This window comes from Heloderma suspectum, chromosome 6 (assembly GCF_057233095.1).
Source record: "Heloderma suspectum isolate Gila_16-S chromosome 6, 16-S_ref, whole genome shotgun sequence".
Classification (NCBI taxonomy): domain Eukaryota; kingdom Metazoa; phylum Chordata; class Lepidosauria; order Squamata; family Helodermatidae; genus Heloderma; species Heloderma suspectum.
In genome coordinates, this window is record NC_139463.1 from 60,128,633 (window position 1) to 60,152,818 (window position 24,186).

General features: G+C 48.3%; 2 protein-coding genes across 3 annotated transcripts; both read right to left on the minus strand.

Moving 5' to 3' along the window:
- Window positions 1–439: 439 nt before the first annotated feature.
- On the minus strand, window positions 440–1,449 carry LOC146340968 (vomeronasal type-2 receptor 26-like). Its single transcript, XM_084807294.1, has 2 exons — window positions 1,443–1,449; window positions 440–1,341 (listed from the first exon to the last, which is right to left on the minus strand). Exons 1-2 carry the CDS (start codon window positions 1,447–1,449, stop codon window positions 440–442), a joined length of 909 nt encoding a protein of 302 aa, XP_084663420.1.
- A 485-nt stretch (window positions 1,450–1,934) lies between these two features.
- Window positions 1,935–17,506, minus strand: LOC146340969 (vomeronasal type-2 receptor 26-like). 2 transcript variants are annotated; one of them, XM_084804544.1, is made up of 6 exons: window positions 17,407–17,506; window positions 13,485–13,544; window positions 7,585–7,876; window positions 3,983–4,819; window positions 3,097–3,306; window positions 1,935–2,271 (listed from the first exon to the last, which is right to left on the minus strand). In XM_084804544.1, exons 2-6 carry the CDS (start codon window positions 13,496–13,498, stop codon window positions 2,053–2,055), a joined length of 1,572 nt encoding a protein of 523 aa, XP_084660670.1. In that variant the 5' UTR covers window positions 13,499–13,544; window positions 17,407–17,506; the 3' UTR covers window positions 1,935–2,052. The 2 variants fall into 2 exon arrangements, with proteins under 2 accessions (XP_084660670.1, XP_084660669.1); XM_084804543.1 differs by lacking the exons at window positions 13,485–13,544; window positions 17,407–17,506 and having other exon boundaries at window positions 7,585–7,957.
- Between the last annotated feature and the right edge of the window lie 6,680 nt (window positions 17,507–24,186).

Genomic DNA, 24,186 nt, shown 5'->3' on the forward strand with positions numbered 1-24,186 from the left:
TGTGGCGGCGGCAGCCGCTCCCACCTCGCTCGAACACCCGCTGAACTGCCGGCCGGACCAGGCACCGGGAGGGACATTTGCAAAAGGTAAGTCCCGTCCCGGGGGGTGTGCGGGGGGCGGAGGATTTCTCCCCAAAACTTGTTCGGGGGGCCGAACACGTTGGCACTCGGCCCCCCGAAGTTTCGGGGAGAAATTCTCCGCCATCCCTAGATTTTTTTAAAAAAATATATGGTTGAAAGATATCTAGGAGCAATATAATGCCATACAGACAACCTTTAAGTCCACTTCCAGTTGATTGGGAAAGAGCAAAAGCCCAGTGTGGAAACGATCTTGTAGCTTAAGGAATAACTCAGCACATTTAATAATGTTATTGGCCTTCTTACACATGTACTTGACAGGAAACTAGAGTAGCAGGGCATGTTTCAAAGTGATAGACACCCTAAGTCCTTCTCCTGATTACATGATCTTTGCAGTTGAGACTGGGCCTCAGCACTATAATGTAGCATTTGGGGAGGAAGATGCAAGCCAGGAGACCAGCCCCAGAGGCCAAGATGGAGAAGACCTCCACATCCACCATGGACTTCCCCTTAGTGCTCAGGTAGGTGGGCACAAAGGAGACCCAAACACTGCAAAGCACCAGCATGCTGAAGGTGATAAACTTGGCTTCGTTGAAGGTGTCAGGCAGTTTTCTGGCTAGGAAAGCCACCATGAAGCTGGCGACAGTCAGAAAACCCATGTAACCCAGGACAGTGTAAAACATAGTGACTGAGCCTTCATTACATTCGACGATGATTTCTCCAGCCAGAGAATGGAAGTCCAAGACTGGGAATGGGGGAGAGGTCACCAGCCAGAAAGCACAGATAATAGCTTGGATGAGGGGACAGGCCAGGACAATGGAGTTTGTTAGTTGTCTCCCCAAGAGTTTTCTGGCCATGTTTCCTGGCTTGCTGGCCATGAAGGCCAGAACCACTGTGACAGTTTTTGCAAGCACAGAAGAAATGGCAACGGAGAAAATGATGCCAAAAGCAGTTTGACGTAGAAGACACGTGACCTTCGTGGGGCGACCGATGAACAGAAAGCAGCTGAAGAAACAGAGCAGGAGAGAAAGAAGGAGGACATAGGTGAGGTCTCGGTTGTTGGCTTTGACGATGGGTGTGTCACGGTGTAGAATGAAGGTGGCCAACACTACAGATGTAGTCAGAGAGAGGAAAAGAGCCAGAGAAGCTAAAGTGAACCCCAGTGTCTCCTGATAGGAAAGGAAGTGGGTCTTCTTGGGGAAACAGTGGTCTTGGTTGCTGTTTGGATGTTGATCTTCTGGGCATGGGACACAGTGATCTGAATCTGGAATGAGCAAAAGTATCTCAACTTGGCTTACATATTCTTTTTGTACAGACAGTGCAGGCAACAAAGAAGGAGACAGAAATGTCAGTTCCCTAGCTGACTGTCCATATAAGCGTGCAGCCTCCCTTTTCGTATTTTCTCTTTACGTTTCAACAACATATTGCATAAGAGCAGAGTCAGGAAGGGTACAAAACACTGCTTTCCACCTGTGTAGGATAGACCATGCTAGCAGACCCATGTTCCATATTCTGCAAGAAGAAAAACCTGAAGTGTGTAACTAGAAATTGAAAACAGTTCAGGGTAAGAACATCACCACAGTCTGTCACGTGCAGCCCCTTCCAAATATGGCATTTGCTTCAGATTACACACTTTCTTCAGAGGAGATGTATTGGTGCAGATGCTTGGAAATAGCTGACAGGAATCAATATAGATTAAACAGCAGTTTCCTTGACATTGGAGTATCATGCTCCCATTGCTACAACAACTAATCATTATTCAGCTTCATGTTTAATGCCCAAACAACCGAGATTGGAAACATGGTGTTTAAAACACTATGCATGGAAAGGTGAGCTAAGGCAAGTATTTAAGGATATTATTATTCTTTATTATTTAAACAGAAGGTTTCTTCAGGGAATTGTGAATAGTTTGCAAAACAGGAAACCACCGAGTTATGCAATCCCCAATGTTTTTTATGGAGAAACTGTTCATAGGTTAATTGGCCGTGTCTTCTCCTTGCACATGATCTTCCCATGCTAACCCCGGTATGCTCTGCAATTGAACATGGTTCTCAATGCTTGAGCTACCTGTCCGGTTAGAAATCGTCCCTTCTGGGCAACGATCACATCTGTAGCAGCAAACCGGCTTCCCCTCTGGAACTTTTCTCTGGTGCCCTGGAGAGCACCGTTCCACACACCTCGCAGAGGGAGGCACCTAAAAGGGGAGACAGAAATAGTTGAGGTTTTACACGCAATGAATGTTGTACCAAAATAGGACAGACTTACTCAACAGAGTTTCCCAAAACACAATGGATAGGATCACCAGTTTAGAAAGTCTGAATATTTTCTGGATTTCTGCAGGTTCCTTAGAATCATCATAATGGATGGAAGCTGATGGAGATATACATGCTCATACAGATGCAAAAACATGAAGCTGCATCCCACTGCATCAGACCCTTTCTCTGCCTCTCTAGGGATGCTGGAAAAATCCTCCACAGACCCCAGTGAGGGGTCCGCTATGCTGCTTGCGTCCCTGCTATTTGACGTGATAGGCTATGTTAATCTTACGTAGCCTATTGTGTGAAAAAACAGGGACGCAAACGGCGTATTTGCAACCCAGCTCCAAAGTCCCTGCTGTGGTTTTGGAGCTGGCCGGCGGCTCCCTGGAGTCAATGCAGAGTGGGCCAGCTGACAAGAATTCTGGTGGAGGAGGAACAGATCGCTTCCCCCCCCCCGGCACCCCCCTCCGACAGACAGCAAGGTAAGGGATTTGTACATCCCTATACCTCACCCACTATTGTCTGCACGGAGTGGAAGTCGCTCTCCAAGCTTTAAGACTGGGGCCTTTTTCCAGCCATACCTGGAGATGCCAAGGACTCAAACTGGGAATTTCCATGCAAAGATGGTTCTTTCTCACTGGAGAAGGACCCCTTCCTGCACTCAATAGGCCTTTGGTCTCATCTAGAAAGACACCTTCTGTTCTCAAGCCATAGAACTGCAGCATTCTTTATGGCCCCCATGACATTCACTTCAAACCCACCTCTGTAGCCCACACGATTGCATCAGCATGAATGGTGAAGTTCTGGTCAGGAGGAGCTTCCGGATCCACCTGTCCAACTTTGGTGTGAGCTAAAGATTCATTTGGGAAGAAAATCACATTCACAATATCGTATCTCTCTCCCTTTTTAAAGAAAGAGACTTCATCTCCAGCACTGTTGTTAAACCGGACATTCCTCAAAGAGGCAAGAATCTGAAATAGAGGAGAGAATTATAAACAGGGTAATGCTGAGTGAGTTCTGGTGTCTTCTGACATTCTGTGACTGCCATCAAGTTAGAGACTTCTTCTTTTCTTTACTGCATTGTTTTGATGAACACTGAAGGTGCATTCAGATGGCTTCATTGGGCAATTGCTCAAATATGCTTGGCCAGTGGTTTGCCCATTTTTCTTTGGGTCTACTTGCTACAAGCCATGTTCCTATCTTTGTGTGTGTACCAGAAGTAGTAGGGTGGTGCCATCAAGGCGCACAACACCTGAGATGTCCTCATGCTGCCTGGCAAGAATGAACACGGGGCAGGGGGGCGGAGAAGCTGCCTGATTTTTGCTCCTGGAGATGAGGGGTGGGGAAAAGAATACTGTGTATTTGGGGTGGCAGCTTGCTTGCTTCATGCTCCTCAGTAGCCTCAGTTTTAGATACATGATTATCACAGAAGCACCATTGGTCTCCACTGCTTTTTATTCACTTCCTAGTGCTCTTTACGGGAAATGATGGCCATGAAAGAATATCTATAGGGAATGTCTCTATTGGGACCTTTAGGTTGGACAAACAACCCTTCTCCTAGGCTCAACCTTTGCTTCCAGGATCAGACCACTGAGAAACCACTAAGGAACCTATTATAAGATTGTCAACTCTCAATGAGGACGTTACCTGCCATGGCTGAAGATTCAGCAGCCTCTTGCCTCCCCCTCTCAATGCATGTTTGGATCCAGATGAGGACACAGCATGTAACGTGTGTGCAATGGAATAAACAGCATTGTAGATACTGTAGCTGTAACTGGACATGGGCATTGCAAGGATATGGCTCTTCAGGTCCTGTCCCTTCTTCTCCCCAGTGCAGTTCCTCCATCCCCACGGAGAGATTTCTCCTGGTTTCAGAAAGTCCCAGTTAAAAGTGAGTCGCCACCATTGTTGTAGAAATATGTCTCCTTGTGGTTGGTGTGGATTTAAGCCCCGGAGAAAATGTGTGAATTCTGGCATATCCTTCCTGTGGACTCTGAAGTGCAAAGCACCATGGAAATCTTTGGCCTTGTATAAATTTTGTCCTTCCGCAGAAGTTTCCCGATGGGCTGTCAGGATCCATGCCTTCCTAAATGGGATCTTGGTCTTTTCTTCATGAAAAGCCAAGAATGCTTTTAATATGAGTACAATGCTGGTGTCCCCATAGACAATAATCACTTGGGGTTCAAACCAAGCACTAGGAATAGATCCAAGGTATGCTTGTTGTAAAAGGAGAGGGCTTGTTGGGTCGAACATGTCAGTGAAGGCCACACAGATGTCCTTCTGCTTGAGCATTGGTGTCAGTGTCTGGATGAAATTTTCACCTCTCTCCTCAGTTAAGGCAACCAGCCCAATCCAGTTCCAATGGAAATGCAGGAGCAGCTGGACAAGGCCCACATATTGAGCAAGTTCATTAGTATCAATCCGGTAGAAGGAAGGAAATTCTGTTTTTTCTCCCTGAACAGGGTCAGCCAAACCATAACCGAGCTGAAAGAAGGATTTTCTTGTGAGTCTAGAGCAGTGAATTTTGTGCTCCTTTAAAGACTGACACATTTTTAATGGCATAATCTTCCATGGACTGCTACAGCCAGCTTCAGATGCATGAAGTCCTATCCAGAAGGAAGACATCCACTTGAAACATAGACGTCTAATATGAAATGAAGCTCTCTTTAAGGTTCCCCCCCCCCACTGAGGATATCAACCCAAAAGTCAGGGCTGCCCTGGAGGTAACCTTGGCACAGTTTCTTGCCATTGTCCTGAAGAGGCCCATGTTGCTATACTGAAGCAGTAGGACACTTCTAAGTGTGGTGGGGATTTAGGGCCACTCCCAAATAGGATAGTTTGGTCAACCAGTTCCATTGTGTGTCAAACTCCTTTAGGACACATGAAATGGAAAATGTGACATAATGTTAGTGTATCTTAATCAGAAACCCCGTAAGTTCCTCTACTCGGAACACTTTCCATTTTCATCCCAAGATGTGTGGCTGAAACACAAGCTCTTTTATATGGAAATGTGTCCCAATACATACAACTCTGACCAATGTTATATTATGGTGGGGTTAGGTTCCCACAGTCACTGGAGGAATTAATTAAATGCATTAACCAACTGCAGCAAAATCAAGGAGTCTTGTGTCACGTTGTTCAAGAACACTCATACAGAAGAAGAGCCATGTTACATCAGACCAAGGGTCCATCAAGCCCACCATTCCTTTCCCACATTGGCCAACTAGCTGTCAACCAGGAAGCCTCCAGGAGGACAGAAGTGCAACAGCACCATCCTGTCCATGTTTCCCAGCAACAGGTCTACTTAGGCATACTGCCTCTGGTTCTGGACGTAGCACATAGCCATCAGGACTATGAGCCATTGAGAGCCTTTTCCTCCAGGAATTCATCTAACCCCCTTTTAAAGCCATCCAAGTTGGTGGCCATCACTACATGTTGTGGTAGCGAATTCCATAGTTTCACTATACACTTTGCGAAAGGTCTTCCTTTTCTCTGTCCTGAGTCTCCAACCAATCAGCTTCATGGGATGACCCCAGGTTCTAATATTTTGAGAGAGGCCGAAATATAGCTCCCTATCCACATTCTCCACACCATGCAGAATTTTGTACACCTCTATTATGTCTCCCCTTACCCTCCTTTTTTCCAAGCTAAACAATCCCAGCTGTTGTATCCTTCCCTCATGGGGGACAGGGGGAGATGCTCCAGCCCCTTGATCATCTTAGTTGCCCTTTTCTGCTCTTTTCCCAGCTCTACAATATCCTTTATTGGCAGTTTTATTCTCAATTCCTTGTCCAAATATGTCAAACATGGACTTTGCCTGTTTTACAGTGGCCACACACTGGGCTGACAATTTCATCAAGCTGTCCACCACAACCCCAAAACCATTTCCATGTTCAGTCACCACTAGCCCAGATCCCATCAGGTTATACTTGAAGTTGGGATTTTTTGTCCCAGTGTGCATCACTTTGCATTTGCCTACATTGAACCTCATTTGCCATTTGGATGCCCATTCCCCCAGTTTGGAGAGATCCTTTTCGAGCTCCTCACAATCCCTCTTTTTTTCAACCACCCTAAATAATTTGCTGTCATCAGCAGGGATGGACACTGCACTGCACACTACTCATTCCAGACCATTTATGAACATGTTGAAGAGCATTGGTCCCAGTACAGAACCTTGTGGGACCCCACTATTTACATCCCTCCATTGGAAGAATTTACCATTTATTCCTATTCTCTGCATCCTGTTATTAAACCAGTTACTCATCCATAAGAAGAGCCGTTCTCTTCTTCCATGACAGCTAAGTTTGCTCAGGAGTCTTTGATGAGGGACTTTGTCAAAAGCTTTTTGGAAGTACATGCAGACAATGTCTAATGGGTCACTCTTGTCTACACATCTATTGAAACTCTCAAAGAACTCTAAAAAGTTACTGAGACAGGACTTACCTTTGCAGCAGCCGTGCTGATTCTTTTCCAGCAGGGCTTATCCTTCTAGTGGCTTGCTAATTTTTTCTTTCATAATGCTTTCACCCAATTTACCCAGAATAAACGTTAAGCTAACTGGCCTGAGATTTCCCGGATTGCCCCTGGATCCCGTTTTAAAAATGGGTGTTACATTGGCCATCATCCAGTCCTCTGGTATAAAGGCTGATCTTAGTGACATGTTGCATACTTTGGCTAAAAAATGAGCAATTTCATATTTCAATTCTTTGAGAACTCTAGCATGGATACCATCTGGGTCCGGTGAATTTATTTGCTTTCAATTTATCAATAAGGTTGAGAACTTCATCTCTGGTCACCACTATTTGTCTCAATTCCTCAGACTCCAGTCTTGACAACATCCATTCAGGCACACGTATCTGTCCTATATCTTCTTCAGTGAAGACAGATGAAAAGAATTCATGCAGCTTCTCTGCAATCACCTTATCCTCCTTTAGCAGGAGGTTTGTTTGCGAATTTTTAAGGTATTGCAAGAATCCATTTTTTACTCCCACTTCAAAGCTTTTTCTTAAGTAACAGACCCATTGCTGAGTGGGAATAGTCAAACAATAGCCCCCTGAGATTCCTGGATATGACCAAAGCTATCTCAGGGCAGGTTAGCCAAAGTCAGAAGGCCTCCTACTCCTCCCATCCAAAATCAAGGCAACACACCCACTGCATGGGGGAAACTGGTTTCAGAGATTGGCCTCTCCACCTCACAGTTCCTGAGTTCTGCAGATCCCCCACATCTCTCCCCAGATGAATCCCCTCACCTGTGGGATCTTGAAGGTGCCCATTAAGGAAGCAATCTCCCTTGAGGATTTGGAATCTAGACCTCCAATAATGGAGAGCAGCTCATCTGGCTTGTCACATTTATAATTAGGAGACATTTGCCCCCGTGTGGAGAACAGAGACAGACTGTTCAAGTGGATCCATCTTGCGATGTTGCTGTGGTCATAGATGCGAAAGCCAAGCGTGTGGTTGGGGAGGAGACCTGTGTCCTTGTGGATCTCCTTCATGGCGAACGCCAAGGCCAGAACTTGCTGGTAGTGCTTAAATATCATCCTGCAATGATGGGAGTTATATTGGGAGGTGAGTGAAGATACAAAATAATTTAATATCAGGTGGGAAGGAGACATTTGTTGCTGCTATGATTACCCAACTGCACGTCTGAAATGTTTGCTCATTTACTTCACCTCACCCAGAAATCAACCTTCCCCACCCCTGTCTTACATGAAGTCTGCAGGAGGTGGAAGGGTGGCCATTTCTTGGTCTTTATGAAACTCTTCACATGAACTACAACCATTGTTTTGCTCTGCCTTCCCTTATTGCACCAAGCAGCCTCTAGGGGCAGGTCACCTGTTCTCCCAGTTCACAAAGAAGTGGAGATATGATGGCCAGCCCTCCCCAGGTCACCCCACCCTCAGCTCGATTCAGAGGAGGAGACTGCAAAGCCAGCTTCTGGCTCAAGACCCTGACAATTATTTATTCCAAACTCAGTTACAAGGAGGACACAATCCAGTGACTTCAGTGCTGGTGGAACAAAGTATGAAGTGTCCTCCCAACCTATTGGTTGAATGCACAAATCCCAGCTTCAAAGTGCCCCTTCTCTGCCTTATGCACACACACACACACCCCTTTCCACATATTTCGCCTTGTAGCAGTAGATGCAACAGCGGAGCTTGGCTCCCCCAGTCCCCATGGTTTCTGTGTCACTACCATCACACCATCCATCTTGCTAGAAAGGGAAAGAGGAATTGTGCTCCAGCTTAGAATGGGAGCATACATAGCTCAGTGCAACACAGCACAGGCTTTGCATCCTTTGCATGCACAACGTCCCAGGTTCAATGCCCCGCTTCTCCAAAAAAGGTAGGAAAGCTTCCTGACTGAAACCCTGGAGAGCTGCTGCTGCCAGTCAGTGCTGACAACTCCGGGTTGGATGGACCAAGGGTCTGACTCGGTATACTGCAGCTTCATATGTTGCCATGCAGCTGGAGAAGAACCCCCAGGTCTCTGCTTCTCATTACAGGTTGATTCCAAATTAGGATCAGCCTGGAATGAGCCCTCTAACCTGCAAGCAAAGCAGGCAAACATCTGTCCCAGATCCCTCTTGTGGACACTTACAAACCAGAAGTGTGGAGTTCTGGTGGTGCTAAACCACTAAAGTCCTGAGTCTCTTTATAATAATTCATGCCAACTGGTAAATTCCCTCCAACAATGAGGTCTCCAGGGCTGTGACAGGCTTGCAGTTCCTTAGGCCTGGTCAAGAGGCAGGTGGTCGTCAGCATCCTCTGGGTGGCCTGAGGCACCATCCAGAGCAGCAGCAGCGAAATCATCAGCGGCACAGAGAGACCTTCCCTCCTAGGTCAGCGACCAGACAGACCCTGAAGAAGAGCTGAATATACAGGCCCCAGCAGGGGAATTCGAGCATAGCCAGAAATGATCAGCCCTGAAGTCATCAGACACTGCCCCACCCCACATGGAAGGGCTCAGGACATCTTTATATGAAACATGTTTTCTCCTGGATTTCGTTGTTCTTGGTTGGGTGGGCGGAAATCCATGGGGGTTCATCAGAAATTGCTGTCATTTCCACAATTCCAGAGTGGGAAAATAGCCACAGCCCCAGAGCACTGAGCTCCCTTTGCACAGTGGAGGGAGGAGGGAAAAGTTTCAATTGCTTCTCTGTGGGGCAGACGGGCTCCGAGACTGGACTTGAGTTGTCAAGTTCTGGCCTTGGGCCTGTGTGGAGCTGAGGACCTAAATCCAAGATGGAGTCTGGTCTTGTACCAAAGTTCATTAGCCCAGATAGGTGACTGGGGAAAGGGAGGAGCTGGGTGTGGCAGAGTCATGCTCAGTGATGCTTGGAGCAACCATAGTATGTGAGCTGTGTGTCTAAGCTTAAATGCATGTCTGTTTCTCTTGCAGGCCGGATGGAAGTTTACGTAGTTGCATACTTTAGTTTACGTAGTCCATTGTCGCTGCCATTTGCGTATGCGTGTTTTTTTTTCTTTTTACTCAGCCATGATAGGCTACGTAAACATTTCCATAGCCTATCACGGTGTTTTTTAAAAATCTAGACGTGATAGGCTACATAAATCTTTACGTAGCCTATCACAGTGTTGTTGTCTTTTTTTAACTGGAAATGTCGTCGGCGGCAGCCGGTTGGAAGACCTGCAGCCGCCGCCACCGAACCGCCACCGAACTGCTGCCTCCGCCGCCAGGAAGATCTGCCCATGGTAATTCCCGTCCTGGGGGGGGGGGAAGCAGACCGTTCCAGCACTGATTTCGGGGGTCTGAATGCACTGGCATTCGGCCTCCCCGAGATTCGTGGCGGAATTCTCTGACATCCCTAGTAAAAACCCATCAAGGGAGTTTGTCGAGAAAGCATACATACATAGAGTACATGTATCTAAGATGGGCCCCCTCAGCGGCAGGGGAAGGGGAGACCAGGGGGGAGAACCAGTCTCCTGTCTGAGGAGAAACCGTTCTGAGAGAGACTCTGAGGGGGGATTACGGAAGGCCACTGAAGCGCGCTAATTCATCTGCTGAAGAGGCCTCAGCGCTGAGACACCAAAGGCCTAGCGCTGCTCTTTCACCTCCCGTAATGGATCTCCCTCAGAAGGAGCAGTGGGAAAATACTGGGGGGTTGCAAGATGAAGACAACAATGTCTGGACCCCCTGTAAAAATTCAGGGACTGAGGCAGGATGAGGGCACAAGGAAAGCCTCATCTGGAAGCCCACTTCTCTGTTGTGCTTGGATTTTTTAAACAGGGGACCAGCCAACCTCACATTCTTCTGCCCCAAAGGGGAAGATCTTAGATTTTAAAATGGAGAGATGTGGGAAGTCTTGGTGCAATTAGCTCAGAATGGCATGTTACAGATGACGGCACAGAACTGTCGGCTCTCTTCACATCTGGCAGTTCATCCCACTACAAAGCAGTCCTTTGGATTCCGGATCCTTTCCAGAATTTGGACTGGCCCCGTATACGGGCTTCTCTCCTAGTCTGTCCCTCTACTCTGTCCCTTTTCATGGCTGCATGGAAAAATCAGAACAGAAGGCTGATTGGTGGATCCTTTGGATTCCGCAGCAGGAAGGAAGTCGGAAGCCCTTCTCGTGACCTTGATGGTGGAGGGAGCCCCCGTTTCAGATACATCTGCTTGGGTCCTCATGGTGCTGCCACAGGAGGCTTCTCATCTACTGGTTTTCTCCCCCCCCCCTTCCCCCTTATTCTGGCTTCCCAACGACACTGCAAGGTGGCCAAGTGAAGAGATAGTGGCTGGCTGGCTTCCCACTCATACGTACGGAGGTTTTCACAGGCATGAGTGCAAGTCCATTCAATGGCTGTGTGCACATACAAGCCAAGCCTGTGCAGATGTCTGCCCCACCTTCTTCCCTGCCCTCCGAGATGGTGGCCACTCAGAAGACACTCAGAAGGTTTGAATCAGAGGAGCGCCTCCCTCCCTCCCTGCCATGTGTGCAAAGGAGCAGGGGGGGGTGTCTCATTTTCATCTCTTAATTTGTGCTTAACTGTTTCCTCGCAGACCCCAGGAAAGATATGACTTACTTCTGAGTAGACATTAGATTGTGCTGTAAGTCTGCAGCCCTAGGTACATTTACTTATACCTCTAATGTTTTGTTTATTTAGCTTTCCCTGCCCCAAACTGCACATATTTAAATATGCACATTTTAACTCCTTTTTTTATGTAGAAATCAAAGGTGGGGAAATGGCAGGTGCTCACAGGATGGGATCACGGTGAGTTCTCGTGAGTGTGACGGGCATGAGCAGGCATGACTGGGGTCGAGCAAGGACAGCGTTCCCTTATTTTCGCTGTAGTCTACGTAAATCTTTACATAGACTACCCCTGTCCAAATAAGGAATGCAAATGGTGGCACCCATGGGGCACCGCCATTTGCATACGCACTTTTTTTCCCAAAAAAGTCACCTGTGATAGGCTACGTGACGATTTATGTAGCCTATCACGTCTGACTTTGGAAATCTAGCCGTGATAGGCTACGTAAATCATCACGTAGCCTATCACGGGTGTGTGTGTTTTTTTTTACTGTACTTTTTTATTTTGTAATGGCGGCGGCGGCAGCCGGTTGGGAGACCGGCCGCTGCCCCCGCCCTCATCGAAACACCGCCGAAACGCTGCCGGGACCTGCCACCGGGAGGGACATTCACCGAAGGTAAGTCCCATCCCGGGGGTGGCGGGGGGCTGGCGGAGAATTTCCCCAACACTTTCGGGGGGCCGAATGCATCGGCACTCAGCCTCCTGAAGATTCGTGAAGAAATTCTCTGCCATCCCTGACGACAAGACATAAGCAGGAAATTCCTTCCTTTGGCTCAGTTACAGCCTTTTCAACCATCTTGAGGGAGAGAAAAGGGAACGTCCTTCCTTCCACCAGGTGGATCCCAATAAAGTCCCTCAGTATGTGGGCCTAGTCTGGCCGCTCCTGCATTTCCATTGGACCTGGATTGCGCTGGTTGTTCACAGTGATGACAGAGGTGAAAATTTCATCCAGACACTGACACTGATGCTCAAGCAGAAGGACCTCAGTGGTAGCCAGAAATCTCAGGTGGCTTTTGTGTGACTATATCCAGCCAGCAATGGGTTACATAAGAAAAAGCTTTGGATTGGGAGAAAAAATGGATTCTTGCAACACATTAAAGATTCACAAACAAACCTCCTCCTAAAGGAGTCCTAAATGGGGACAAGGAGATTGCAGAGAAGCTGCATGCCGCCATGGTGTTTTACACTCACGTGAACAGTTCTACGTTCCTTCATAGAAAGCTGTCCCTGTTCTTCGTGGAAGGAGGAGAGCACTCCTGAAGCTCTACTGCAACACCGGTGACTGCGGCGAGCTTTGCAGGGGCCCACAAACCCCACAGCCCTTCCAGCAAAGCAGACGTGGCACCCCCACCCACCCCTTGGAGCAGCATGGGGCTGGCTAGCTGCTGTTTCCAGGGCTGATAGTAGGGATGTCAGAGAATTCCACGATGTCAGAGAATTCCGGGGGGGCGGAGAATTTCTCCCCGAACAAACTTCGAAGGACCGAATGAGTTGGCAATTGGCCCCCCGAAGTTTCGGGGAGAAATTCTCCCCCATCCCTAAATAGCCTACATAAATATTTATGAAGGCTAAAATGGCGAAAAATACAGAACGCAAATGGCGGCCGCCGTAGCCGCTGCCATTTGCGTACACTTTTTTTAAAAAAACCCTGCCGTGATAGGCTATGTAAATACTTATGTAGCCTATCACTGCTCACTAGAGGGATGCAAGTGGCCGTAGCTATGGCCGCCTCCATTTGCATCCCTGCTGCCCAGTGGCCGGATGTCTGGCTGCGGGCGGAGCCAGCCGGAGGCTCTGCGGAATTGCCACGGAGTGGAGCCGGCCGGGCTGGATTCTGGGGGCGGCGACCAGAGCGTCTCCCCCCCATTGAGGATTCCAGGGGGAGGGACGGAGTGCCTCCCCCCCTGCCACGAATGAATCCGCGAAACTTTCGTACATCCCTAGCTGATAGGCATTTTGATGGTCAGATGGCTGCTGGATACTGTCACGAGACTGGGAGGGGGATAACTTTTCCTCCTGGTAGTGCTCTTCTTTATGTGGGTTCCCCAGGAAAAGGATATCTGACAGGCTGCCGCCAGTCAGGAAGGACTTCCTCACACACCCTGGTCTGTCCATCTGCTTCTGAGCCCGATTGCCAAGGACCCTTTCCTTCAACCCAGGCCTGGGAAAGGAGAAAAAAGAAAGGTACTTTGGGCTTTCCTTCCCAATGCACAGAAACAGTGAACTTCCCAAAACCCATCTAAAACTTTTAAAAGACAAATGTGACCATGTGGGGAAGAGCTCAGTGAGAAATCCCTTTTAAAACAACACAGCCACATGTCCAAATAGAAAAGGGAGTTTATTTAGCAAGGGGGAAAGAGAAAGAAGGGAGAGAGAAACAACAGGGAAGGCAACAATCACACACATACTCAGAATTCCCAATAAAATAAGAAGTCTAACTTATGGAGTCATATTCCCAATTTTAGTACAGCCTTGAGTCTTAGGGCATATGCTGTTTTTATTGCAGAGGGGATGCTCTGAGAATGAGAGAGAGCATCTGGCTTCCCATGAGATGGTATATAGGAAAGCTCTAGAAGGACTGAGGGGGTCATTTTTATGGGGGATCTCTATTCAATAAAAAGCCAACCCCTTAGAAGAGACTGATGGCTGGTCTGCCCGATAATGTGAGAGCCTCCATTTCTGATGTCAGTGGTCTCACCAACAAATAATGAAATGACCTCATGCCTGGTAATTACCTGGACCCAAGTTTTAAAAGACTGTAACCTCCATCTCAAAACCCCAAGGTGTTTGAAACCAGTCAGTCTATTCAAGAAAAGGGATTAAAGTGTTGGAGGACAAAGAAGAGAGATAAGATCATAAGAACGTGAGAAGAGCCATGCTGGATGAGACCAAGGGTCCATCTAGTCCAGCATTCTGTTCACATAGTGGCCATCCAGCTGTCGACCAGGAACCCACAAACAGGACAGGAGTGCAACAGCACCCTCCCACCCATGTTCCCAGACACTGGTGTACATAGGCTCACTGCTTCTGGTTCCGGAGGTAGCACATTGCCCTCAAGACTGGTAGCCAATGATAGCCTTCCCTCCAGGAAGTTCTTTAACCCCCTTTTAAAGCCATCCAACTTGGTGGCCATCACTACCTCGGGATGGCCGTGAATTTCTCCACGAATCTCAGGGAGGCCGAATGCCAATGCATTCGGCCCCCCGAAATTGTTGGTGAAATTCTCCGCCACCCCCCCCCGCCACCCCCGGGATAGGACTTACCTCCCTCGAATGTCCCTCTCGGCGGCAGGTCCCGGCAGCAGTTCGGCAGCGGCTCGGCGGGGGCGGCGGCCGGTCTTCCGACCAGCTGCCGACGCCGCCATTACAAAATAAAGTAAAAAAGCAACAACAACATGTGATAGGTTACGTAACCATTTACGTAGCCTATCACGGCTAGATTTCCAAAGTCAGCTGTGATAGGCTACGTAAATCGTTACGTAACCTATCATGGGTGTGTGTGGGGTTTTTTTAATTCACTTTTGTATTTCGCAGCCGGGGAGACGGGGCGCTTCTCCCCGGCCTGAATTTCGGCTGGGCGAGGCGGGGCGCCTCCCCCCCTGGCCTGAACTTCGGCGGGAGAACTGAAGCACCTCCCCTCACCGCGAAGCAAGCCTTGGGACCAGGTAAGTGTCTTTCGTACATTACTATCACTACCTCCTGTGCTAGCAAATTCCATAGCTGAACTATGTGCTCTGTGAAGACGTCCTTCCTTCTATCTATCCTGAATCTCCCACCAATCAGCTTCACGGGATGACCCCGGGTTCTAGTATTTTGAGAGACAGAGAAAAATGTCTCACCATCCATATTCTCCACACCATGCATCATTATGTACACCTCTATCATGTCTCCCCTTACTCTCCTTTTTCCCCAGCTAAACGATCCCAGCTACTGGAAACTTCTCTCACAGGGCCGATGCTCCAGCTCCTTGACCATTTTAGTTGCCCTTTTCTGCACTTTTTCCAGCTCAACCATATCTTCTTTAGGTGTGGTGACCAGAACTGTGCACAGTATTCCAAGTGTGGTTTGGCTATGGCTAGATAAAACTATTCAGGTTGCCTGGCAAGGTGCCAACTGAACAGACACTTGAGGGGGCACTGTGCATCTGTAGCGGAGGCCTCACTGGATTCTGTGGCAGAATTCTCCAACATCCCTATCCCTGGGAAAATTCCAGAGCAGATGATAATGCAATCCATCTGTAAGCCCCTTGAAAACAATGCAATGTTTACTCAAAGCCAAGATGGATTTGTCAAAACAAATCCTGCCAGACGAATCTGATCTCATTTTGTGATCCGGTAACCTCCCTTGTGGACTGTGGGAATGCTGTGGACATCATATACCTCAACTTCAGCAAAGTGTTCGACAAAGTGCCCCATGATATCCTGATGAGCAAACTAGCTAAAAGTGGGGGGATGAAACAACTGTCCAGTGGATCCACAGTTGGCTACAGGATCGGACTCAAACAGGGCTTCTCAATGGGATCTTCTCCAAATGGGGAGAGGTCACGAGTGGGGTACCGCAGGGCTCAGTCCTGTGCCCAGTGCTCTTCAACATTGTCATTAATGACTTGGAGGAGGAGGTGCAGGGAATGCTGATCACATTTGTGGATGACACAAAATTGGACCGGATAGCTAATGCCCTGGAAGACAGGAACAGAATTCAAAGTGATCTTGGAAGATTTCTTGGATATCATCCTGTCCTGTGAGCGTGTCTTCTTCTTACATATCTTGCTGTATTTCCACCTGGGATGAGGCATCTTGTCACTTATCTAATGGCCCATCTGGCCCAGTTATGCGGCTCATTGCTATATTGCACTCGCTTGAATGTAGGGATGTTAGAGAATTCCACCACTGATTCCAGGGAGGCCAAATTCCAGTGAATTTGGCCCCCCGGAATCCATGGTGGAACAAAGCAATTCCCCCTGCCACCCCATGAAATGGGCCCGGAACGGAGCCTACCTGGTGTCAGCTGTCCGGTGCTCCGCGAATGGCGGCCGCATCTGTGGCCACCATTCACCTCCCTTCGAATGGCGTGATAGCCTACGTAAGTATTTACGTAGCCTATCACGGCTAACACTAGGATGCCATTTGGGTCCCTGCGGAGGCCATGATAGCCTACGTAAATACTTACATAGCCTATCACAGCAAAAGGCAGGAACGCAAATGGCGGCCACTACGCCATTTGCATCCCTGTCTTTTCTTTAGCCGTGATAGGCTACGTATATATTTACGTAGCCTATCATGGCAAAAGACAGGGACACAAATGATGTAGAGGCTGCCATTTGTGTCCCTGCTCTTGCTGTGATAGGCTACGTAAATATTTACATAGCCTATGATGCCTCAGCAAAGGGACGCAAATGGCGGCCGCTACACCGGCTGCCATTTGAATCTGCAGACCTGCCACAGCCAGATGCCTGGCTGCGGATGCACCCAGCCAGCGACTCCGCAGAGTTGCCATGGAGCGGAGCCAGCCAAGGAGGATTTCGGGGGGAGGGGCGGAGTGTCTCCCCCCACCCCGTGAATGCCACTTATGGCACAGGTAAGTGGTTTTGTACATCCCTACTTTAATGATGCTAATGAAACACACTGCTATACTTTTAGCACAGGTGCCTCCTTATCTGGACTCCTTCTTAATCGGTAAAATGATGCTAATGATCCATCTCTAATTGCCTGGCACTGCTGTCCCTCATTGCCAAACCCCAGAGATGAGACACCTTTACTACTCATGAGTCAGAACGCAGAGCCGTGTTGCATTAGCCATTGGGATCTCATTTGTATTTCGAGAATTCTCTTGGAGGCATCTGATTACAGAACTTCGTAAGTGGGGTGAGATGATGCAAGCCTGAGATGATGCAGTCAGGAATGTTTTGCCTGATCTGCCACAGTACCAGACTTGTGCTCAATATTCGGCAAGGAAGAAAATCACAAATTCTATAACTAGAAATGAAAACCTGGCAGATTTAAGAACTCAGTCATGCTCACTCACCTGCACTATCTTCTGAATGGGTGAAGATATAGGGAAAATACTATCCCTCATCATCTTAATATGACAAAATGTCCTCTGAGGAGCTGTGTTGGTGCAGAGGCTGGGAAACAGATTGCAAAAGTCACTGCAGATAAAAGGGGGAAATAGTTTGACGTTGGAGTACAGGCAGATGGACTCACCTGAGTCTGAGGTTGCTGGGTGCTTGAGGTGCTGCCCTTGCTGCCCACCCACCCATGCCTGGCTGCACAAGCCCTGGTCCAGGAGTGCCCTGCAGCTGCCCACTCCCCCATGTGCACCACCATTTTGATGCAAGACAGGGGCTCTAGTTTCCATATATCTAGTGTTGTGCACAACGGTGACAGTAAAGGGCCATTTCCACAACAGGACAGGCCTCTAATGTTGTGGAAATGGCTCTTTCCAGCCACCATTGTGTGCAACATTACATATACGAAACACTAGAGCCCCTGTCTTGAACTAAAATGGCAATTCACTTGGAGGACAGGAAGGCCCCAGGCACAAGCAGATGGGTCCGGCACATCCTAGGGGTTTGTTTGGGGGCGAGTGGGGCGGGGGACTACAACAGACTCTCGGACCCAGTTGGGCACCCACAGTATCCCTGCATTGGAGTAATGTCCTCCAGTTGACATAAGGATGACCAACCACCTGCCCTGGTCAATGTTCTGCCCCAAACACTTCAGGTCTGATGCCAAAACAACTGAGGTGGGGAACATGGTTCTATAATAATATTCATGAAAAGTGGAGCCAGGATAGATTCTGTACTTGTGAGTATTAGTAATTTCCTGGGAGTCCTTATTTTATCATTTGAATAGATTTCTTGAGGAAGTCATGAATACTTTGTGCAGAAGTAAACAACAGAGGTACGCCATCCAAAATGGTATTTATAGGGAAAATATTCCTAGGGGAAATGGCTCACATCCCCTTATCTATGACCTCCCCTTGTCCCCACTTCACTCTTACCCCCGTATGGTCTGCACTTTTATGTGGCTCTCAAAGTCAGAGGTACCTGTGGAGTTAGAAATTGTCCCTTCTGGACAACGGTCACATCTGTAGCAGCAAACCGGCTTCCCCTCTGGAACTCTTCTCCAGTGCCCTGGAGAGCACCACTCCACACACCTTGTGACGGGCACCTTCTGAAAGGGGAAAGGCAAACAGTGGAGGATTCCGTGTTCCGTGGCAACAACTGCACTACATGTAGCTACTCAACAGAGTCTCCCATTGCATGATGGAGAGGCTTATGAGTTCAGGAGGGGATAAGAAATACGTGGAATCGCTACCTCTTATTAGAAAGGCAGTTTAGCAGAGAGAGACAAAGCAGAATGTGGGTTTACCAGGCCCACAGTCACATGAAGGCTAAAGAATATACAGTGGCCATACTCTTCCTTTAGTTAAGAAATAGAACAGCTCTTCTCACACATCATCCTGCATATAATGCATGCACAGCTTGCAGTTCCAAAACAAGAGTTCGTTGAGTCAATTTCTCTGTGTTCAGGCAGGAGAGAGAGCAACCCAGGTGCACTCCCAGCAATGGACAAAGGTGTGGGGGGTAGGGGAGAAAGAAAAGGAGGCCCCTGGGGACTATAGAGTCCTAAGGCCAGCGATGTCCATGCTTTAACTAGCCAAACTGCCCCTTTCCTTTAACTTGCAGATGAAGTTGCAATATCCTCAACAGGAGGGCCAAATCTCTCAGAACCATTGTAAGAGAGGCTCCCCTGGGAGACACCAATTCTAATGCCAGAACCAGCTGTATCCTGATGAGGCTAAGGGGACAGGGAGCCTCCACCCAGCAAATCCCTTCCCTTGCCCATTATATCAGGGTGTTCATCCCATCCACTTTCCTCCTCAGTGCAGAAAGAGAGAGAGACGGTGCTCTATACCTCTCTCTGCACAGAGAAAGAGACCTCGTCCTGCACCTCTGTCCGAGCTAGGTGCCTCTGTCCTGCCATGTTCATGTTCCAACTGCGGTGTAAGGCTGACTAGGGATGTACGAAAGTCACTTACCTTTTTGAAGGGTGACATTCGCAGTGGGGGGGAGGCAGTGGGGGGGAGGTGGGGGTCCCTCCCCCCGAAATTCTGACATATGGCCGCTGGGCAGCCTGCAGGGATGCAAATGGTGGCAGCCATAGCCGCCGCCATTTGCGTCCCTGTATTTTGCCATGATAGGCTACGTAAATATTTACGTAGCCTATCACGGCGAAAAACAAAACAAAACTGTGAATGCAAATCGCGGCGGCTACGGCAGCCGCCATTTGCGTTTCCCTTTTTTTGCCGTTTTAGCCTATGTAAATACTGACGTAGCCTATCACGGTAGCCTGGAAGGACGCAAATGGCGGCCGCTACGGCGGCCACCATTTGCTTCCATAGCAGCCCGTCCATGGCCAGAAGTCCAATTGTGGATGGCCCTGGCCGGTTGCTCCACAGAGCCGCTGCAGAGCACAGCTGGCCAGGCAGGAATCGGGGGGGGAGGACCGGATTGCCTCCCCCTCACCAGCGGTTGCCCCGACCGGAACCAGGAAAGGGATTCGTACATCCCTACTTAGGGATCAAACCAAGAACTAGGAATCGATCCACTTTGTATTTGATGCCGATAAAGTGGGTGTGCTGGATTGAATGTTTCAGAGATGGCCACACAAATGTCATTCTGGTTGAGTATTGGGGTCAGCGTCTAGATGAAATGTTCCATGCTGTCACCCTTGGGAGCAAGTAGCCCAATCCAGTTCCAGTGGAAATACAGGAGCAGCTAGACTAAGCCCACAAACTGAGGAATTTCACTGGGATCAGTCTGATAGAAGGCAGGGAATGGCCCTTCCCCTCCCTGAGCCGGGTCCAAAAAGCCATAACCAAGCTGAAGGAAGGAATTTCCTATGAGTCTGTTGTAGCAGAATGTTTGGGCATCTAGCACAGGATTAATGGCATGACCTTCCAGGGACTTTCCAAAGCTGACTTTGGATGCATAAAGTGCTCCCCAGAAGGAAGATGGATATGTTAAAAATACATATCTAAATATAAAGTGAAGCACTGAGATGTTGTTAAGTCACATGGATTAATCCTGGAAAGCCCAGAAGGATGGAGGATGGAATCCTTCTCAGCAGGCCTAACAGAGACTGCTGAGGATGCCTTCCCAGTTCCCCCTGCCCCAACCCACTCAGAAACACTAAGTACATAGGGGCACATGGAGTTGAAAAGCACATGGATTAATCCTAGAAAGCCCAGGAGGATGGAGTCCTTCTTGGCAGGCCTAACAAAGGATGCTGGAGGATGCCTTCCCAGTTCCCCTGGCTCCTCCAACCCACCCAAAAATCAATAAGCATAGGGGCACGTTCAGGTAAAATAAACATATGAAAGATCATACCTTCACTGTAATAAAGGTTGAACTGCAGTGCCGAAGAATGGGGACACACAGAAACAAACTCCTTGCAGCTGCTGGACACGGACACTCTGTCAGCAGCAGCGGTGCCTCTGGTCTCTGGTCTGGACTGGAGCAACTGAGGCTGCTGGACACTCACACACCGCCCTCGTATGTGTGAAGGTGGGAAAAATGGTTGATGACTTCCCTCCCCTCAATGACGTTATCTTCCTGGGGGGGTGGGGGGTGGCTGGGAGGGATCTAGCTCACCTGACCTCACCTGAACCTGACCTCACCTTCACAGACAATAAAAAAAGATGAGGCTACGTGCTTCGTGACTCAGCCTCAGGCAGGCTACGTGCAGTTCATGACCCCGTCCCTCCCAGGGAAAGAAAGCTGCGTCATTGCAGTAAACTGCGTATTTATTAAATAGTTTCGTAAAATCCCTTTCGCAGTCTGTCTAGTTCTTTCATCCTGATTTGCGAAGTTTCCTTCGTAAATACTTTTATAAAATTTTCATCGGAGAAAAAAAAAAGGTCCGCGTGAGCTCCGGTCCGAGTAGACCGGGCCGCCCCATTCCAGGGAGGGTTCCGCGGACCGGATGTGTCTGAATTCGATCCCATTTGACTTTTGGACAGATTTCTCTGACATCCCTAATAGATCCACTTTGTATCTGACGTAGGGATGGGGGAGAATTTCTCCCCGAAACTTCGGGGGGCAAGTGCCAATGCATTCGGCCCCCTGAAATCGGTGGTGAAATTCTCCACCACCAACCCGCCACCCCCCAGGATGGGACTTACCTTTCACGAATGTCACTCCCGGCGGCGGGTCCCAGCGGCGGTTCGTCGGGTCTTCGTCAGGGGCAGGGGCGGCAGCCGGTCTTTCGACTGGCTGCCACCACCGCCATTACAAGGAAAGTAAAAAAAAACACAAAACCCCGTGATAGGCTACATAACAATTAACGTAGCCTATCACGGCTAGATCTCCAAAGTCAGCCATGATAGGCTACGTTAATCGTCATGTAGCCTATCATGGGTGACTTAAAAAAAAAAAAAGCACGTATGCAAATGGCAGCCCCCATAGGGAGCCGCCATTTGCGTTCCTTATTTGGTCCCTGTAGTCTACGTAAAGATTTACGTAGACTATGGCGAAAATAAGGGAATGCTATTTGCGTTGCCCTTATTTTCACTGTAGTCTACGTAAATCTTTACATAGACTACAGGGACCAAATAAGGAACGCAAATGGCGGCTCCCTATGGGGCCGCCATTTGCGTACACGCTTTTTTTTTTCCAAAGTCATCCGTGATAGGCTATGTGACGATTTACGTAGCCTATCACGGCTGACTTTGGAAATCTAGCCATGATAGGCTACGTTAATCATTACGTAGCCTATCACGGGAGTGGGTGTTTTTTTTGCAGCTGGGTAGATGGGGCGCTTCTACCCGGCCTGAATTTCACCGGCGAGGGATGGGGCACCTCACGCCCGGCATGAATTTCAGCCAGGCGAGGCGGGGCACCTCCCCCCCCACACCTGAACTTTGGGGGGAGAAGCAAAGTGCCTCCGCCCCACCGCGAAGCAAGCTTCGAGGACAGGTAAGGGACTTTCGTCCATCCCTAATCTGACGCTGATAAAGTGGGTCTGCTGGATTGAACGTTTCAGAGATGGCCACACAGATGTCATTCTGCCTTTGCATTGGGGTCAGTGTCTGGATGAAATGTTCCATGCTGTCACCCTTGGGAGCAAGGATCCCAATCCAGTTCCAGTGGAAATACAGGAGCAGCTGGACTAAGCCCACATACTGAGGAATTTCACTGGGATCAGTCTGATAGAAGGCAGGGAATGGCCCTTCCCCTCCCTGAGCAGGGTCCAAAAAGCCATAACCGAGCTGAAGGAAGGAATTTGCTATGAATCCGTTGTAGCCGAATGTTTGGGCATCTAGCACAGGATTAATGGCATGAGCTTCCATGGACTTTCCAAAGCTGACTTTGGATGCCTAAAGTGCTACCCAGAAGGAAGATGGACATGTTAAAAATACATATCTAAATATAAAGTGAAGCACTGAGATGTTGTTAAGTCTCCCCCAGGTGTGGATTTCACCCCCAAAAGTCAGGGGGACCATGCATGTAACCTGACAGAATTCCAGAGCATTCCAGTGAGTGGGCTCTTGTGTGTATATTGTGTATAAATTCTAGAAATATATTGGGGGCTTTCTGGCCCTCCCCATATACAGTCATGTGAAAAAGAAAGTATATCCTCTTTGAGTTCTATGGTTTTACATATCAGAACATAATAAAAATCATCTGGTCCTTAACAGGTCTTAAATTTAGGTAAATACAACCTCAGATGAACAACAACACAACATATTACACCGTGTCATTATTTATTTTATAGAAATAAATCCAAAATGGAGAAGCCATGCATGAAACTATAAGTACACCCTTACTGCTTCCATAGGTATGAAGAGGCTAAGTAGCAGCCAGGTGCTGCTAATCAAATGCCCTTGATTAATTGATCATCCTCAAGTGTGACCACCTCTATAAAAGCTGAAGTCTCAGGAGTTTGCTGTTCTCGAGCATTCAAGTGTGTGTGAACACAATGCCAAAGAGTAAGACATCAACAATGATCTTAGAGAAGCAATTGTTGCTGCCCATCCATCTGGGAAGGGTTATAAGGCCATTTCCAAACAAATTAAAGTCCATCATTCTACAGTGAGGAAGATTATTCACAAGTGGAAAAGATTCAAGACAGTTGCCCATCTTCCCAGGAGTGGACGTCCCAGCAAATTCACCCCAAGGGCAGACGGTGCAATGCTCAGAGAAATGGCAAAACATCCAAGAGTTACATCTCAGACTCTACAGGCCTCAGTTAGCATGTTAAATGTTAACGTTCATGACAGTACAATTAGAAAAAGACTGAATAAGTATGGTTTGTTTGGAAGGGTTGCCCGGAGAAAGCCTCTTCTCTCTACAAAGAACATGGCAGCATGGCTTAGGTTTGCAAATTTGCATCTGAACAAATCACAAGGATTCTGGAACAATGTCCTTTGGACAGACGAGACAAAGGTGGACATGTTTGGCCATAATGCACAGCACCACGTTTGGCAAAAACCAAACACAGCATATCAGCACAAATATCTCATACCAACTGTGAAGCACGGTGGTGGAGGGGTGACAATTTGGGCTTGTTTTGCAGCCATAGAACCTGGGCACCTTGTAGTCACTGAGTCAACCATGACCTCCTCTGTATACCAAAGTATTCTAGAGTCAAACGTGAGGCCATCTGTCTGACAGCTAAAGCTTGGCCAAAATTGGGTCATGGAACAGGACAATGATCCCAAGCACAGCAGCAAATCTACAACAGAATGGCTGAAAAAGAAAAGAATCAAGGTGTTGCAATGGCCCAGTCAAAGTCCAGA